Source organism: Solea solea, chromosome 14 (assembly GCF_958295425.1).
Source record: "Solea solea chromosome 14, fSolSol10.1, whole genome shotgun sequence".
Lineage (NCBI taxonomy): Eukaryota > Metazoa > Chordata > Actinopteri > Pleuronectiformes > Soleidae > Solea > Solea solea.
This window is the reverse complement of record NC_081147.1, coordinates 20,949,566-20,969,401: the sequence shown is the minus strand read 5'-3', so window position 1 is coordinate 20,969,401 and position 19,836 is coordinate 20,949,566. Positions and strand designations below refer to the sequence as shown.

The window sequence follows — 19,836 nt, the reverse complement described above, 5'->3', positions numbered from 1 at the left end:
GCCCCTAAGCCGAGACCTCAGGGTTCATACTCTGTCTCCACCAGAGATTCACAAGCTCCCTCATCTTGCCAGCATCACACCCTGATGAGATAAGTAACAGCATCACACTCAAATATAGCATCTAAAACAACACATGTGCTCATGTGTGTGAGATAAGGCTCTATTCCCTCTTGTAACACAGATGCCCTGCACCCAAACTCCAAACAGCACTTAATTAGCAGCGAGAGATACAAACAGTCTTGTAAACCTTTAATATAACTCCTGCTTTTTGTTTGTAGAAATCACCCGACCTGTGCTACAACTTATTTAATATTTACTTATGTATGTTTGCATGTGCCAGCACTTACGAAGATTAATAAACAAGTGGTTATTATAGATTTTATTTTTTTTAAAATAAATAAATAGCATCAATATGATGCTTTATATGTAAGGTGTTAAAGTGATGATCAAACACTGGCACTAGAAAGTGCAATAAATTGGATAAACTTTTGAGAAATATGGGTGAAAGTGATTAAAGCACTGAGGCATAAAGTGGTGCTGGAAAATCTGATTTGGATGCTTTATTCCATCAGATTTATCTTACTGGTGAAATTCACTGGGGTGGGAGCAGAGGCATATGCTAAGATCCATATGCCTTTGTGGCTGTGGGAGTTTAAAAACTGTAAATTGTGATTATCATTGATCTCAGCCGTCAGATGCCTAATCTCTTTGACTCATATCCACACTGGCCACATTGGTTTATGATGAACTGTCCCCCCCCCCACATCTCAAGTCCCAAACAAGTGTTGGGGAAAGCAGTGATAAGCAGGTCCTCATCCTTTTAAAGACACTCCCGTAATCCAACAGCGGTGGGAGGAGGGAGGGGGCTTCAGCTTTCAGGGATTTAGTCTGGATTATAGCTAGTCCTCCAAATTAAACCGAAAGTCAGCTTTCTGCAGTTGCTCATGCAAGCTGGCGACTGGCTTGTTACCAGGCCTGCTAACAAGGCAAGTGATGGAGGTCTATAATTAGAAAATGTTCTCACTCGCAGGCAAACAATTGAAGGTAAAACACTGAAAACTTGTTCCCCCCCGTCGGCACCTGTATCCACAACTTCTTTTTATTTAACTTCCCAGATGACCAGCTGTTACTACCATCAACAACATGTCTTCCATGCTCTGTACCTGACTTTCTGTGCCAACTAAGCCCAGACAAGCTTCTCAGCCCGGGCAAGGCTGCTTTGTCCCCACTGATGCTGCTTCCCACAGCAAAACAAGGCCAAATGTGGGACTTAGAGGCTAAAATGGTCATTACTGGGTCATGGACAAGTGACAACTCACAACACAACTCCCCCGACCGTCTTCCTCATCAGTTGTGATATTCTGTCTGCTGTCGTATCAAGTACAAACAACAGTGGGGCGGATGGAAATGGAAAGACAATGTAAATCCAAAGTTAAAACACTTATTATTATTAGTAGTATTAGTAGTAGTAAGTAGTAGTTGTTTTTTATATACTTATATTTGGAAAACATGCTTATCTTTTCGTGTAAGTTATAAAAGAACAGATCCACTTTGTCAGGAAAAGCTTGAAGGTAAAAGCGAAACACACTTCATTCATGAAGTAAAACAAGTTGTCAACAATTTCTCAAAGGCAAAGCGTCAACCATTTTGTGACCCCCGGTTCCCCCTCGCTCTAGTTTTTTGTGCTAAGCTAGGCACTAAACATGTAGTGCGACAAATCTAATCTAACATAAAAAAAAAAAAAAGCAAGTGAGTTCAATTCCCAGACGTCACACTTTCACACTTTCCTTTGTGTATTTCTGTGGTTTCTTTTAATATACCATTGATGGTTTACAGAAACACCTCGAAAGAGGTAATTCTACTTCCTATTCATGCATGCATGGACATGCATTATATATATATATACACATGTATATATATATATCAATGTATTAACATTCCTTACAGACTTCTTCAGTGTTACAAATCTTGAAACTGGATAAAAGCCGCTCTACAGTAACCCTTTTGATGTGCTTCACAATGGAGCCTCAAGCCCCATTATTTAGGCAAAAGGAGGATAAGCAAGCCTCCCTTTGCACATATACAGACACATTGCCTCGACTGTGCAATAGCTCCACAAGACGACTGAACTGGGAGCTGAACACAAAATAGAGAGCAGGTACACAACAATAATCTTGAACTAAGGAGGTTACTGGGAAAAGCACAGCGCTCGGCGCAGTCTGACAGAGGCCAAGTGCTTTTCATTCATTAACTTGGCCGTCTGAGCCGCGGTATGTCAAACGCTGAACGTGAGGGGAAAATCAAAATTCATGTTCCATTGTGTTCCAGCGCCAGACACTGAATGAAGCCCCGAATATTGTTTTCTGATGCCATAAGAGAGCACAAAGAAGCAAGTGGAGTCTTTATCAATTCCCCTTGCAACTAACTATTATCATTAGTCGTGTTTTCATCCTCGGCACTCATTTCTAATGGTTTTTTTTTGTCTTTCCAACTTGACCTGGTCTCACTCGAGGAAAGATGTTTCCCCCATCTCTCTGGGAAACTAGATATGGATGTAAATAATATGCCTGGGACATTTCTGAAAAAGCCCCATTCCCAGGAAGACAAACCTGAGAATACAGGCCAACCTGAATTGCTTTCAATAAAACTAGATAATCAAAATGCAAAACAGCCCTTGATGGAAAAATGAGCCGACTTCTAACAACAAATCCTCCACACCTAACATCAGCAAATTCTCATCCTGAACTTTTATTTGTATGCAGTGTTTGGGTTTTGAATGTAATCACACGGCATGCGGCGCGCCACCAATGTGCTATTCTGATTAATGTCAGCCTGAATCAGACTGAATGCTTAGCGCTTTAGAGACATCATGAATGAGAAAAGGTGCCACACACTGAACACATTAGGGGTCCCCACCATTTTCTCAGACAGGGGGGACAATGGCTAGGGGAGCGGGGATAAAGGGAGGGGGGGGGGGGGACAGGGGTGAAAGAGTGGTTGACGCTGATCGGGTAGAGAAAAATGGGAGAATGGGAGAAAAGAAAAGGAAGAGGCCCAAGCCACTGGCCACATAGGGCAGAGGGAACGTGAGGGCTCTGAGAGGCCTATACTCGGTCATAGCCCATTAGGCTGGCTGGGTAAAAATGCTACAGCTCATTACATGCTCTGCCTCTGTTCTGTGGATGAACAATGCACAATTACGCTACCCTGCTGCTCCCCTATCCCTACTGCTGCCTGCCTCTGAGGCGGCCGATATTGCTCCTATAGTGGCTTGCCTGCCAACAGCCTGTGTGCTCATCAAACATCCCATACCCTAATGCAAATCCAGGTTTATGTCTTAGAAACAAAAGCACTGTATGAGTTTGCGCAAATGAAAGGAGGAGAGGAACAGGGAAAAAAAGGGCTGCTCCACCGCTGGGGCAAACCAAACAAAAGGTATAATGCAGCATTTGTGTGTGTCAAACAATGACGTTGGCTGTCTTGTGTCTTGCTCGGCCTCCTTTAGATTTAGAAGAAGAACGGGGAATTTCTTTTGTCTCCGGCTCAATGAAGTTTCCCCTCGATGTAACAATTACTGTACAGCCAGGTACAGCACTGATGTACAGATCTAAATATATAACAACAATTAAAATGGTGTGACCAGATGACACTGAAAGTGCCATGACAATATCTGCAATGCAGCAGCTCACCAAGCTCAGGATTCATCCACTAGCAATTTAGTTCACTGCAAGCTCTACAATTATACATGCAGAAGTTGACATTTAATCCGGGGAAATGCTAACTAGCATCCCTCCTGCTCCCTCCATGTTTGAGGTTAAAAAAGAAAAAAGGAAAGGGAGAGAAAACGGGACACTTGGAAAGGTCAGTCTTCCCTGGTGTCAGAGCTGGCTGCTGGGAAAAGTTTCCTCTCACTGGGCGTGTTGTTATCTTTCACGGAATCCATCTCCCATTTCCCCGTCACTCAAACACCACAGTGTCACGACTGAAATTCAAATCATATCGAGGAACCACAACAACTTTTCTCTCACGTTGTTTACTCGGTAATAAAACTTTATGGTTTTATTGTTCAACAGCAGAACAGAGGGGGAAACAATTCATATTCCCCAAGACTGATTATAAGCCCCTTATTATTATTATTATTATTATTATTATTATTATTATTATTATTATTTGTGAGGAAGGACTAATACATATGGATGTAAAAAAGATTTTCGTACATTGTACAACAAGTCAAAAAGACAGGTTGCCTCTTGACATAAGTTGTATACAGTGTTAAAAATAGTATTATGAGCATCCAATGCAAATAGCTTTCACTCTTGGCCATAACCAGGCTTCGGGGTTTGTGTTTTTAAATATGCAGGCTGACCTTTTCTTTTCTATATTAATTTAACTGCAGGCATTTTCCCGCCATGGGCAGCACATTCTGCATTAATGAGAGATGATGATAGTTTTATTATTATTACTATTATTATTATTATTATTATTATTATTATTATTGTTGTTGTGGAAGCCTCTCCTTGTCCTAAGTTTTCATATGCAAAACAGTGCCAAAAACTTTGCGTTTGTTCATTTTCATACTTTAACTACCTCTTCATCGGGGGAAAATTGATTGGGAACACAATGCGGCGCATTTACGTAAGGGGGTTTAATTTGAGAAATAAAGGAACAACACCCCGGGAAACTCATTTAAATGGGTAATTACTGTACATCCACGCAGCATTGCTTGCGGGGTAACAAGGTGCGTAATGATGTCCTCTTCCCCAGCGATAAACATCATTACTATGTCCATTTCCTTCACTCCATTTAGCCTCCTCTCATCAACCTATAAGTCTAATGCCATTATACCTCTTTTTGCATTTAAGTACTTGTCCATTAAAATTGTGTAATATATAGTGTTTGACCACTAATGCTATTTTAGGATGACTTTTGTCTCAATAATAAAACAAATAATAATAAAAAATTCCATTGAAGCATAAAAGGTTTTTAAAGAAGCGTAACTCCATCCACGTGATGGAGGTTTTGATACTTTAAAAAAGTATTTGCTTATTAAGTGCTGCTGTCTCCAAGCCAGCGAATTTATCACGAGATGAAAATGAATTATTAAGACGGTTTTACTTTGATATATGATGCAGATAGCTTCCAAACGTCGAGTCACGGACGTTCAGCCCTTTGCCAGTGTTATTGTGGGCTGCTAAACGCAAGACTTCAAACTCCATAGCCACCACCCTTGTTGCTCATAATGCCATAATCCATGTTTGCGGGTACATAGAAATAATCCCGTTATTTACCTTTTGAGAGGAAGAACAAAAATGTTCCACTGCGGTTAATATTGTTTGTGCAATAAATACATATTCCTCAATCCGACGCCGCTATTTAGAGAGAAAAATAACATGGCTCAGGCAGAGGCAGCACAGGTTGTGGAAAATCATTGGTGTTCTATAAATAGATCTATCTCCCCTTTTCTGCGACTCTCCTATTATTTTTTTAATTTTTTTTTTTCCTTGGCCTTGCCATTTCTCTCCAACATTACTCCCCGCTGCCCGATTCCTACCAGTCACATGCAGTTAAGGACACATACAGTGACATGAGTACATCAGACGCCGTCACTCATGTGTTTTGACTCCGGAGCTCTTTCTGCTGGGTGCTCTAATCCCGACGAGAAGGTGGCAACCCGGCGGGCCTTAGTTGTTTGTGACTGGCTGCCTGGGGTTGTTATGTCATTCCGTTGTACCTCCGCAACATCGAGGATGACATGCTGGTGTGTTGCGGGTTGGGGTCAAGGCTATAAAAACCCAGCCGAGTGTAAAACTAGCTGCGCCGGAGCTTGTGCACACGAAAGTGAAAACCATCTTGTCGAGTAATGCCACTTAATCACCCCGCACGGGCCTCGCCAGCTCCAATGGGAGGAGCGAGCAGGAAAAGGATGCAGTAAGAGGGCACCGCATACATTACTGTCAGGCCGATTATTTATTTCTGACAGACGAGCCTTTATTTCACCTGATAAACAGTGGCGCTATGTTCTGAAGTCGCTGCCTTACAAATAACCTCTCTAAATAATTAACAGGTTCATCTGCCACTCAATCAGTGCGCGTCTGGAGCTTTTGTAGATGAAACAATTCTTTGTCAATTCCTTAGAGAGTTTTTTGTTTGAAAAAAAACAAAAGGAAAAGCAGCGTACAGCTCTTATTCTTCACATCACATCAGAAATGCATAAAAAATAGAGTTTTTAAGATCAAGCAGTTTTCTTTGCATTGTATCAGTATACGTTGTCATTTCTTTGCATCACTGGAAAAATACGATCGGAGTTGAAGGGATTCTGGTTTATTTCCATAAAACCCTTTGAGACGATACTGGCTTTGCCGTATGTTGCATTTTATGCTGATTTATAATAAAACAAAAGTAAATTATTCTCTTTAACTCTAACTCTTTGACAAAAGAACACATTAATTCCTTTCATAAATCCACCTGAATTATCATATTTTTGAATAGACTACTGTTACTGTTTTCCTTTGAAAACCTTTGTGTTCAAGTTATTTTTCACTTTGATTTATGAAATTCCTAATTACGATAATTCATTATGATTTCATAGCATTTTAGACGTGTAGAATATTCTGTGTTGTTGAAAGTGTCCAATCTGTGCACTTCCTGTTGCCTTCACGCTGTGTTTGCAGTGTCGGAAAAACTCATTTCAAGCAATTAACTTCTACATTTTGGGGGAAAAAAAGGAGAAGTTCATGTTAGAGTCCCCAGTTGCATCAAAGTGAGCATTCGGCAACAACATGAGAGCTGAGGTGAGACAAAAGACGGGGTTTTACTTCCACTTTGTGCTCCCCGGCTTTCCATGCTTTTCTTCTCCCCATTCAACCAATTGCTGATGTTCTTTCTGTCAGTCACAGCCCGTTCAAGTCAACACAACCACCAAAGCTGAAGGATTCTGCCTGATACACTCTGTGGATACACTAAAAATAAAACTCCAGTTGCCATTGAAAATCTGCACAACCATCTCAACTGAAAAAGAACAAAAAAAAACTGCTTCACTCTTGTAACTGCACCGAGGAGAATGAATTAAATATGTAAAAATGTATTCAACACAAGAGAATCCACTATTTAAGGAAATATTATTGTGAAAATTAAAGCGAATCACTGTAATGTTTGATGCGGTCCTAATCTTGTGAATGATAATGTCACAGCGCATACTTTTAATAAATGTGACACTCCATAAGGAAATAGCATGTGTGTTTGTGTATTCACAAGTACGTGTGTGTGGGGGGGGGGGGGAGCGGCAGTTTCAACAGATGTGTAGTGTACGACGACAGCATGACATCTGCTTTGCATGCTCAATACGACGCGTTTGAATGCTCCCGTGGAAATTGCCCTGATGTGACGTGACGGCAAGGTCGTGCAGCCTTCGCTGAATTCACTCGGTGCCGTCTCCCGTGCATCGAAATCAAAACACCTTCCTTTTCGAAAAACAGGAGAAAGTAGCTCAACTTGGCACACCGAGATCCGTAAAACCGCAATTCTCATTTTCTCACATGAGGTCCTGCGATTGTACATGCACCGACGTATGGAGATGATATTACATTTGTGGAATCCGTCCGGAAAGATGCATCAATTAACACCAAACTTCAAGAAAACTCTCCTCTGCCAACGCTGAACAGTCCAGCCGCCCTTTTTTGCCCAATTCATTCATCGCCTTTTGTGTTTCATTTATCACCAGCGCGAAAAGGAAAATATGCAATCTGCTACCCGAACGAGGATAATCAATAAAAGGACATAACTTATTTCCCCGCTATGCTCATTATCCGGACTCACAGGTGTAAGAGGCCTCAGTACATATTACACGCAAAAAAAAAAAAACAGATTCTAGCCAAAGGCCATTCCTTTACTGTATAATTGTTTCCCCCCCACCAAGTGGTTCACTATAATTAAGCCGTAGAAGACAGCTCTATTCTCCAGTGAGCATCCATATTAGCGCTACCACAGGCAGGTCTAACAAACATCTCACAGCTGATGCTTTTCAAAACAATGGACAGCAATGTTTGGGGGGGGGGGAGTATATACTGGTGCACATTCTCACGAGGGAGAATACAATACACACAATGCACTTGCAGGTATAAGGCCTTTGGGGAGACCCGTCACTGTTATCTTGGCCAAGTCGGCTCTGTGTGAATGTGTGTGTGCCAGGGAGCTTTGTCTGAGGCAGGAAGAGCTCGACTCCAGCGGCTCGGGCATAAGCAGGATGCTCGCTGGCCCACATAAACCAACAATGGAGGAGAACTTTGCATCGGTTATAAACGTAGATCACAAAGAGACACAAGCACATATCCCCCCCCCCCCACCTCCCTCCTCCATTAGCAAACCAAATTTGACCCCGCATCCACATTCTGATGGCTATCATAATTCTAAACTACATGTTTGGAGCATAAACAAACACAGAGACATCGCTGTGCCGTGGTGTAAACACACACACACACACACACACACACACACACACAAAAAAAAGCTTTTCCGCGGAGGATAAATGAATCATGGATAATTATGAGGTTGCCCTCAGGATGAAAACAATTTTTTGGGACAAAGCTGCTTCAGTAATGACGACAGTGCAGCCACTTGTGTGTCCTAGCCAGTCAATGGAATATGGGTTGAGGACTTGTGGAGTCAAGTGCTTTCAAGCCCAATCTTGCTCATTGTAACGAAGCAATTATCAGTCATTTCAGTCATTTTCGCTGTTGTTTGTTTGTACTATAAATGGTATCGTGATTATCCGGAATACATTTCTCGTTTCGGAGAAACCCGTCGGTCGAAGGCGCGGAGCTCGTCTCTCTTGCAAATGTCACAATAGGGAGGAAAGGAAAGCGCTGTCGGGCAGAGGTTGAGCGGCTAACATGTGGTTACATCTATTTCTCACTTACTTTCTCATCGACTTCTCCCTCACACACACTCACGCGCGCTTTAAAATATGCAGAGGCCGGGTCAAAGAGATGTTTGTCAACATCATGTGTAAGGCGGAGAGCGACGCGGGCTGCATGCTAAACAGGCCCGGCCTCTATCAAACCAATCAACTGTCTCTAAGAAAATGAGAAAACGTAGTCAGGGCTCAGACACCTGGCTCTAAGACTCATTCCCCCCCTCGCTCTCTTCTTCCCTCCTTATCTCTCGCTCTGTGCGCCCTTACATCGCTCGAGCAAAACAACAGCGAGCTTTGCATATGGAATAATCCAAATCAATCTTCAGGCCCTTTTCATCTCCCTCCCCAGTTATTCCATGAGCTGAAACCAATATAGGCTCCCCCTAATCTTGTGGCAAATGTGCTTTTATTGGATGGTTAAGCCACAGAGGCAGGATGGCGCAAGAGGTTTTACAAAAGGCAGTTGATTTTATTTTGAAGCCAGAGCCACTTTTATTTATTTTGTTGCTGGTTAAAGCGTGGCGGTGACCCCGCTACTGCAGCAAATGCAATCACAGCATGCAGGTCAATGCATGTACCTGCTGAATCCCCCCCCCCACCTCTGCCTCGCCTGACTGGATAATGCTACGGGACAACTGCCTACAACATTCCTAATACCTTCCAGCTGGGTTATTCACACACACACACACAGGCTCAGTAAATCAGCATGCCTGTAAGTAGGTCTCATTGACCCCTCAGGATCCATCGGTGCCTGGGGTTTTCTGGATCATCCAGTCAATATATCAATATCCATCTTGTGTTCCTTGTTTCAAGACCCCCACTCCCAACACACCACCTCACCTTCTTCTCACTGAATGTCAAATGGAGATTGGAGTCATCAATTACAAACGTGTGTGTGCACGTGCAGCTTATTTGCTCCAGTGACCATGATACACATTCCCAAATAAACACACACACACACACACATTTGGTCTCTTGCTCACAAACATAAATGTCCCCCTGTCCTATGGGATCAACGGAAAGTGGGTCATGAAGAGAGGGAGCTTGCCCAAAGAATCCAATAGACCAGTTCATAAATACAAAAATCTATAAACTAAAGATCAACTGGTCGACATAGACTCCGTCAGCTTGAATGGTCTTTCAAGTCGGACCGTCACGTCGGCGTCTCCCGGAGACACGGGCGGCATGTCGTGGGTAATTCAATGCTAATAGCGCAGCCAAATCAACACACTGTTCTCCCCGCTATAGCACATGAAATGCCATGCGATGGCGCCGATTAGTCGGAATCAATACACCTGGCAGGTGCTCGGACTCAGGAAGCAAACGTGGAGCAGAAGAGGCCAAATAATCCACTGTGCCAGGACTCCAGAAGCGTGCTCGCTCACTCACAGGTCAGCCTCTGTGTCTCGGCCTCTGAGGAATCTGCTCAGATTGACTGGCACCGCGTCACAAGGTCCACTTCAAACGGCTCAGGTGTCCGTCGGTAACAGGCAGACGTCTCACCGACACTCTGATCCTCGATATAATAGAACGCTAAACACCACTAGACCTTGAGATGTGTTGAAAGGTGGTGCAAATTAACAACTCGCTCTTAAGATTCCACACCACTGAGCAGACCCATTCTGTAATAACTGTTACAAAAATATCAAACATGATTGTTTATTTATTTTACGCTGGTTAAACATCACATCATTTTAATTATTTTTTTTTACACCAACCTTTCCCCCCCCCCCCACACCCCCCGTTTTCTTCTACCACTAACACCTAAAGCTGCCCAGCCAATGATTTAGAACAGAGCACAGTGTGTCTCACCTCTGGCAGTGGCATGCCGTTGATGATGAGGTCTGGCTGTTGGTGGCCCTGCCCAGTGAATGGGTGCTGATAGCCATGGTTGGGAGCTGCATTGCGCGAGTTCTGGTTCTCCACGTTGAGGAAGGTGCTCTCGGAGCGCCTGCAGCCCAGAGGCAGGCTCTGCTGGTGGTAGTCGAAGTAGTTGAGCGAGGAGGTGAGAGACGAGCAACTCACCACATTCATCTTGTCTGTCTCCTCGACGTCTCGCGGCACCAGTCGGATGTCGTTCTTGCTAAGCTTCTTCTTCTTGCTGGACTTCTTCTGGTTGCCATATGAGTACTCCGCCACCCTGCGCAAGTAGAAGAAACTGAACAGACTCAATAAAGCAATGTTCTGCCTTTCCCTTCCCCACCCACACTGTCAAAAAGCTTGCCCATGCCAGCGAGGGCACTGTTCAGCCATAGGTGCCAGGCAAAAGGTGCACTGCCTGTGACCCCCCCCCCCACCCCCACCCCACTCCCAGCTGTCAATGGGGCTGTCATCTCTGGTTTGTTTGCATTTGCATGCTCAACAATCAACAAGACACGAACAGGCAGACAGAATGCAAACATGCCAAAACCACAAAAGCAAAGCAAAAGGACACACTGGTACTCAGCAGCTCTACCGGTATATGCAATCATATTCAAAGCACACACAGCCCACACAATTTCCATTATTATTTTTTCCTTTCATTATCGAGCGAGCCGACGAGCAAAACTAAGTGCAGGAGAACTACAGATTCAAACTCATTTAGCTCCTCTCAGAGTTTGATACAAACTTGATCTGAGCATTTTGACTTTAATAAGAGCAAATGAGCAGTTTTTTTTTTTTTTCAAAGGATCCTCAGACTGGGGAAATATCCATTATTCGCAAAGCCTTGCAGTTTTCTATCGTACAACAGATGCTATGTGGCTCTATAGTGATGACTACAAACTTCACTGGACATATTCTATATAATTGGTGATTTTTTTTTTTTTTTTCTTTACAATTTGCAGACGGCAAACTCTGGAAGAGTTCATTGTCAACCTTAGGGCATAGAGCATATGGTTTGCTTCCCATTAAAGCAACAACAACAACAACCTATAGTAGTGCATGAAATTGCAGAAAGTGAAATGTGTCTGTTTTCTCTCTTGTCTTGTCTGGAACCTCTCTGCTGCATCAACCCCCACTGGCCCCTGTTCCTCACTATAATTCTGCTTCTAATCCTCTGCGGCTTCTAAAATCACACTGGTTAAGGAGCACCATTGTATTTTTTTTTTTTTTTTTTCCCATTTTCCATTTTTCTGTTAGATTGCATCTTGAAAATAGCTCCCACTCCCATTTTGCTCCCCCATGATTCAGAGGGAAGGAAATGGACAGCTGCGAGGGTGGAAAACCCTCCGTGTGTTTATCACGTGTCACTTTAACATGTTGTCTCTACTTCATGCTTAAATTGAAATTTGGTGAGGGGGGGAAAATAATCTTCAGAGCAACACAGACTGACAGAGGACAAGCAATAAATTGGAGATAACTGCTTCTCATATTTGAGGTGGCAAATGAGAGGCTGAACACATCAGTGGTGATTAAAGCGCCCAGCAGGGAGAGCAGCTCACACTAGGAGAGTAAAGTTCTGACAGCAGTTTTGAATTTCGAATTTGTTGTTGTTATCCGCGTTTCTTCTCCGAGGAAAACTTGTATGACTGACGTTAAAAAGTGATGCCGTGGAAAACGTGGCTGCTTTGATCAAGTTGGTCTCGCTCTATTTTAAATCACATTTGAGTAGCAACACGTGTAATGTCGTTTGACTGCGTGTGTGTGTGTGTGTGCGCATGGGAGGAAGTGTGACTTCACATCCACTGTTAACAATCTGAAGGTCACTCTTGCAACAGAGCAGAGAACCAGTATTCATTTCTGTATCCAAGCTCTGTAATTAAGAAAAAAAATGAAAAGCACTTAAGCCAAAGATAATTTCAAATAAATATTAAATGATAATTAAATCATCAGTGTTTGAAAAAAAAAAAAAAAAAAATGGGCGATGCTGAGGGAGTTTTGGCTTTTTTTCCGGCTAAATTACACATTGGGAAAAAAAATGATCTAACTTAACTTCAAATCAGCAAAAAATTATGTCTGGAGCAAAATATGATTATTGCTTCAGGTTAAATCTCAAATCCAATCTATATGTAAATTAAAAAGTGATAATGTGGCACAGGGAAATCAAAGCCAGGGCTGATGTACAGACTGATGAACACAACACATGTGCACGTCTGCAATGTAATAACGTGCTAAAAATAGCTGCATAGTTAATGGAAATAATGTGACCTGCATTATTTTTAAACAATTAAAAACCTGCAATGTTTTTAGAAATAATTACTCATACTCTTTTCTTAAACGTAGATGCATTTCTGATGAGAAAAGAAAAGGTAGATGTGACCAAACTGGCAGGATTGTCCATAATAACAGGCAATCAGCCATGGTGGACATTAAATAATCAACGTCTGGGAACGCTATTGAACCAGTGGGACGTTAATTGTCCAGCAACACACCCGCAAATTGAACATGACAGTTGAACCGTCATATTTATGAGTCAATTGGTTACAATGGGAGGGATTAAATCAATCAATCACGTTCGCCTCGCACGGAACAGTGGGCCTCAGCAGAATGTGTCTGATTTAAAGCAAAGCAGTCTGGTTTATTTACTGTAGGTTTGTTGCCGCTTCAGCTGTCGAAGGAAATAATCTGCAGTCCTCACAGTTGGGCCTGTGCACGCTGCAAGACAAAAGCAGTGCACTGACACCTTGCAGTTTCAGGCACGATCACTGTCAAACACAAACTTCTCTCTCGATCTCTGCCTCGATAGTCACGCGTGCACATGCAGCACCGGCCCCTTGTGCCCTCTGATGGGTGGGGGCCCATTTTTTAAGACATTTCTCTTCATTTATTTTTTACTTCTTTTTTTTTATTTGGTGTTTTTCAATGCAGCCGACAGCACACATGATCAATTAGATGTGTTTTTAGATTTAGATCTGCAGTATTTTGTACATCAGTTTCGTAGAAACTTGTAGAGTCGGCGTATTAGTAGTGCGTGGTTATTAAATAAAATAAATATAAAAGTATGTAAGTGACATGATTTTGTTTAATAACTTTAAAGGGGGTGCCCCCATTTTATCACTTGAGCCCCTGCCCCTTGAAATGCCTGTGCACACCACTGCACGTGCACACACACACACACACACACACAAACACTCACACACAAAAGCATAAACACACAAGAGACATGGTCAGTACCTGCAGTTGTACGTCCTGATCTCCTTATTATCCCGCTTGCACTTCACAGCCACGAAGATCATAGTGATGAAGAGGATGGCTGCGATGGAGCCCAAGGCAATGATGAAGATGAGAGACAGGTTTACGGCTCCAATAGGCTCCTGTGCGTTCAGGTCTGGTGAGAGGTACACCACGATGTAGGCCGAGGCGGAGAGCGAGGGCTTGCCGTGGTCCCTCGCCACCACCGTGATCTCATAGGTGGATTTGGCGTTTTCTCCAAACATCCTGGTGGAGCGCACCTCCCCGTTCACTTGGTCGATTTCAAAGAAAGCCCGGTCCCCCTCTGAGATGGTGTAGGTCAGGCGGCCGTTCTCACCCTCGTCATAGTCGTCTGCTTTCACCTGTGTCACCATGTAGCCCACGCCCGCGTTCCTGGGGATAGACACCTCCGCGGTGCCGTTGACCAGCGGAGGGTTTGTCATCACAGGTGTGTTGTCGTTGACGTCGAGCACGACGATGCGCACCGTGGCGTTACTTGACAGCGAGGGGTTGCCATTGTCTCTGGCCAAAACTTTGAAATCAAAAGTCCTGGTGTATTCGTGGTCGAACGATCTCATGGAGTAAATGCGGCCTGATGGGTTTATGCTGACATATGTGTTTACATCCATGTGCTTAATCTCACCGGGGACTATGGAGTAGGAGACGGTGCCATTCATCCCCAGGTCCGGGTCCTCTGCTGACACTGCCAGCAGACACGAGCCGGGGAGATTGTTTTCCATGACCATCTCCTGATAATGTGGCTTGAGGAAGTGGGGAGGGTTGTCATTTTCATCCGAGACTTTGACTACGAGGGATTTTGTGGCGCGTAACGGAGGGGTGCCACTGTCCTCCGCTTGAATGGTCAGATTGTATGTGTCCTTTTGCTCTCTGTCCAGCCTCCCGTCCACTAGTATGGTGGAGAAGCTCTCATATTCTTGCAGTCTGAACGGAACATTTCCCTGCAGCCTGCACTGCACTTTACCATTGGCCCCAGAATCCTTATCTGACACTCTCACCAGTGCAATGACATAGCCGCGCTGCGCGTTTTCACTCACTTCCACCATCTCCGTGTTCAGTGAGAGCAAACTGATGACAGGTGGGTTATCGTTCGTGTCCATCACGTTCACTGTGACTTTGCAGTGAGCTGGGATGGAGTTGGGACCTAAATCTTTGGCCTGCACGTCGATCTCATATATTTGCGTTGCTTCGTAATCCAAAATGCCGTTGACGGTGATGATCCCGGTTCTGGGGTCAATTTTAAACGCGTCCCTCGTTTTCTCGGTGACGTAGCTGTTAAACGAGTACACGACCTCTCCATTAGGGCCCTCGTCAGGATCCGTTGCGTTCAAGTCAATCACTAATGTGTTCATCGGTGAATTCTCCATAACGTTCACTGTATACACCGGCTCGTCAAACACAGGGTTGTTGTCATTGGAATCAATTACTTTGATATTTAACTGGACCGCGCCTATCTTTGGAGGGTCTCCTCCGTCCTCTGCACTGATCTCATATGTGTAGTGTGACTGTGTCTCCCTGTCTAACGATTTCTGCACAACAAGCTCAGCAATTTTGGATCCATCACCTCTGGTCTTTATTTCTAGTCCGAAAAGCTCATTAGGTGTGATAGAATACGACTGCACTCCAAAGATCCCCGAGTCCGGATCGCTTGCCCCCTCTAGGGGAAACCGAGTACCAGGGGAGGCATTCTCAGAAATTTCAATGTCAATGTGGCTCGTTGGGAATCTGGGTGCGTTATCGTTCAAATCCTCGATTTCAACTTTGATGACACAGATCTCCATGGAGTTTGACATCACTTCTAGGGAAATAATACACTTTGGGTTCTGCCGACAAACTACATCCCGGTCTATTTTCATCTGGGTTGTAAGGATTCCGGCTGGACTGAGTTCCACCCATCGTGGCTCTGAGTTGGAAATAACCCTCAAGTATGGGGGCTGCGGTGCGATCTGGAATCCTTGCTTTAGTGCGTCCTTTGTCACGTTTCCAATCACAGACCCGGGCTTCATTTCCTCGTTTATTCCATACTTGAGGTTGATGACGGCCTCAACCCCGATCAAAAATAAGAGGAACACAGCAATGATTTGTATTAATTCCATGTCCTTGGTTTGTATTGTACCTGTTGATTTTTTTTTTCTTTCTTTCTTTCTTTCTTTTTTTTCTTCTCTGCCTTAAAAACCTCGATAATTACGCACAGGAATGCACGTCAGAGGAAACAGCAAAAATGTTCCAAATGAATCATCTTCTGACTGAAATGTCCGGAAAAAGTGTCGGGGGTGATGAATGGGGTCGCGTGTAAGCAAATTAAATCATGATGTGGAAGCTATAATTCTAACAAGTGCCTCAGCCTACTTCACTCTTCTCAGGCAGAGCGCATCCTCAGGTCTGCTGCAGCGGGCGAAACAGTGGGGACGACAGAGCTGTGAAAACATGCTGAATGTTCCTCACCACTGTGATTTTAGCCGTGTAAATCCGTGCAGATGTCATCAGGCGAAAAACTGTCCATTTTTAAGTCGAATGAAATGAGGGGGGGTGGGGATGTTCTAACTGCATAAGCACAACATTAAAATTCCTGCGAGCAAGCCCACAATAAAAAGGGGGAAAAAAATCTTCCCTGCAGATGAAGTAATGGGGTTCAAGAGTCCGCGTTAAATTCTCCTCCTCCTCCGTGCCAGCAAATATTTAAGCCGCGTTTTGGATATACACCTTTTTTGGGGGGCGATTTATTACAAGCAGTGATGAAATGTCCTCTTCGGATGGCAGATATAGGCTCACACTGCACATCTGATGAAAAAAAATCAAAAAAATCTGCAGTCACAAAATTATTCAACAGCTTAAGTCCGGATATCTTTGCTTAAAGAACAGGACTGCAACTGCAGGGGTATCTCATCAGATCACATAAGTCCCGATTACCTTTTTATTTCCAGCTGGTTTAGTCTTCCATCCCCTCCGCAAGTCTTGAAGCTTGTACTTACTAATTGATTTCCTCGTATCTCACTTAGAAAAAAGGGCTGCACATATCCCGGCAATTAGTCCATGCAACACACACACACCAAAAAAAGGCAAAAAAAATCCCTTGTAAAATGTTGCCAAAAGCCAGTGGGAGGAAACGATGCGAGAGCCTACTGTAGATAGAAAACGCATTTCATGTTAAAGGCTGCAGCAGAGGGAAAGCACAGAAGCCAATATCCAGCCAGGCTGAGGCGGAAAAAAAAGAAATCACCACTCGCTGCCAGTCGACTGTCTAGTTGACTCCAACAAGCGCTCCTCTCGCTTCACTGGTGCACACTGGAGGACGCGCAGCTCCGAGGCGAGCGCTCAGTCTCAGGACCCGCAATCCCCTCAGCCAATCAGGGGTTACACTGGAGAGCTGGAGCTGCTGGTGGGTGGGGCAGAGTACAGCAATGAAACACGGCCAACTACCTGTTCCCCTGCAGATGGACGACTGAACGAGCGATTACAGCAGTACACGTTGAACAACGAGGCTGAGTAGTTTGATGATAGTTCACGATGTGTTTCCAAAACCGAGGTCTGAGGACCCCGGAGGGCATTTAAAAGTGCTCCCAATAGTGTCACAGAGAGAAAAAAAAAGAGTTAATTTCCTCCAGCAGAGGCACAGCAGAAATAGGCAGAGAAGAGCTGTGTCCTTGTTTTCTCTTATGCAACATTCACCAATCACACCTAACAAGTGATATTTCACAGCACAGACCCCCCCATCATGTGTGGTCCTGAATGTATCCGAGGCTTGTATTGATCCGTTTGATCCAAACGGTGACGCGCCACAGTTTGGCAACATCTGTGCCAAAATAAAGCACCACTGTACCAAATAAGCATTTCCTCTATACTTTACCCCTGCCTCCTCATTTAAAGTCAAGTGCAGGCCTGTTGATCTATACAGGCGCCGCAATTGTGCGCATTATGTTGCATCATGTAGCCCATATACCGGGGCGGCTTTCATGTGCGCTGCGTCTGATCTCGGACACCAGGCGCCATAAGATTATATTCCCAATACTGAACCAACATCATAGATTATGGCTGCCATGTAGCAACATGCTGGGAGGGAATTTTGGCTGTAAAAAAAAAAGTAAATATTACCGTTGAGCATATTATTATATGTTCTGTTAAATATAGAGAATATATGGTTATTAACCAATGCTTTGTTTCAAATGCCTACACCTAGTTACTGTAAATCTTGCCTCTTTCAGGAGGAACGCGTCACTAGTAGACGTCAGCCTGTTTAACATTAAAGAAAATGCATTATCCTGAATGAAAATGAACAATCTTCCTCCACTGCTATTGAAACGTCAGCTGCAGAGTCCACGCATTAATAAAGGTTAATCATGAGAAGAAAAGGAAATAGGACAGAATTGTTATTAGATGTTATTCTGTCCTTCTCACATGTATTATCTCCGCATAATGTGAACAATTCGCATGTTGTCACGTGTTAAGACAAAACAAGTGAAACACCGCACTGCCCATGAAGAAAGGAGGGTGAGATGAAGTTCCTCTGTAGTAGCCCTGCACTCATAGCAACCTCTCACCACTCTCCCAGCATCTCACTCCTCTCGTTTATAGATAGAAGCAACTCTCTCTCTGTCTCTCTCTCCCTCCCTCCCTCCCTCCCTCTCTCTCTCTCTCTCTCCTCCCATGCAGCCAGTCTGCCTGCCTCTCTTCGGCGCGCACAGCTGCCACCACATCCTGTCGAGGGCAGGCCGATTTTAAAGTCACAAGGGTGACACCTAGCGTCCGCAGGCGCAGCTGGAGTCTGTTCATCCTGTCCATTTTTACCCCAAGACTGTTTCAACCCAATGGAAAGAAGAAAATAATAATAATAATAATAATCATAATAATGATTAAAAAAAAGGGAGCCTGAAGAATAACAATGAAACACACCAGCAAATCAATTTCCTCTTTATACTAGAGTAAATGTCTGCAGTTTGACTGCAATTGATGCGCTGTCCAAGAGGTGAATTTGGACATAAGTGATTGTACTGTATATGAAAAAAATTGCACTATGGGTAATATGAATAACCTTATTTATTTATGTCTTTACTCAGTGCAAGCATCAAATAAACACTCAGCTCATTCTCTGCCGGCTTAGTCTAGGGCACTAGACGGACGCTGCTCACGGAATTGTGTTCCCACAAGAACAATATAACGTCATTATTTTCATTGAAAGTACGTAACGCGTCAGTGTTTAGCAACATGAATGCGACGGCCTTAGAGCGGAGACATTAGAAACTCGGCTCAACAAACCAAGTGTCAACACAGCAACTTGTTTGCACTCTTCCATAATACTTTTCAAGACATGATGCAGCGGCATAGGAGAGTGGCAGAAGAATCTTTAAGCTCATAAATTGTTAATGTCATCGAGTTAAACAACCGTAGGCAGTGGCAGGGGACTGTATTTTCCTCCAGGCCTTTTAATGGCCGGATGTACAACACAGTGCATTTTGTATTTCTATCAGTGTGAGGTGACGTTACGGCGACGATGGTGTTGCGTCATGCACACGTGCGACCTGGTCGTTATCGGTCTTACATTGAAACGTGCTGCTTCGTATGAGCTACAAAAAAAAAATAGTCTATATATGGATTTGTGTTATTATACAGCACCTAGTGTGCGTTAAATATTTATGTGGCTATTCTCATCTCACTATATATTCTTAAGGTTTTTTAAGACCGTGGATTGGTTCATGACAAGAGGGAAAAGTTTTTAGATTTCTGACATTAACCTTGCAGCACGAGGGTTAAACATCCTTCGGCCTAAAGGTTTCGGCCCAATTTGGAGCCACGGTGCA

At 43.8% G+C, this 19,836-nt stretch overlaps 1 protein-coding gene across 7 annotated transcripts in view; it reads right to left on the bottom strand.

Annotated features, from left to right (window-relative positions):
• Positions 1-17,782, bottom strand: part of pcdh19 (protocadherin 19) — a 49,996-nt gene extending 32,214 nt beyond the window's left edge. Inside the window, exons 1-3 of one of the 7 annotated variants that reach the window (XM_058649314.1) lie at positions 16,952-17,731; positions 14,006-16,822; positions 10,724-11,069 (exon numbers count right to left, since the gene is read on the bottom strand). In XM_058649314.1, coding sequence (XP_058505297.1) covers positions 10,724-11,069; positions 14,006-16,137 — 2,478 coding nt within the window. In that variant the 5' untranslated portion in view covers positions 16,138-16,822; positions 16,952-17,731. Of the gene's footprint in view, positions 1-10,723; positions 11,070-14,005 lie in introns of all 7 variants that reach the window. The other 6 variants (XM_058649319.1, XM_058649320.1, XM_058649321.1 and 3 more) reach the window with 6 other exon arrangements.
• Positions 17,783-19,836: the final 2,054 nt, after the last annotated feature.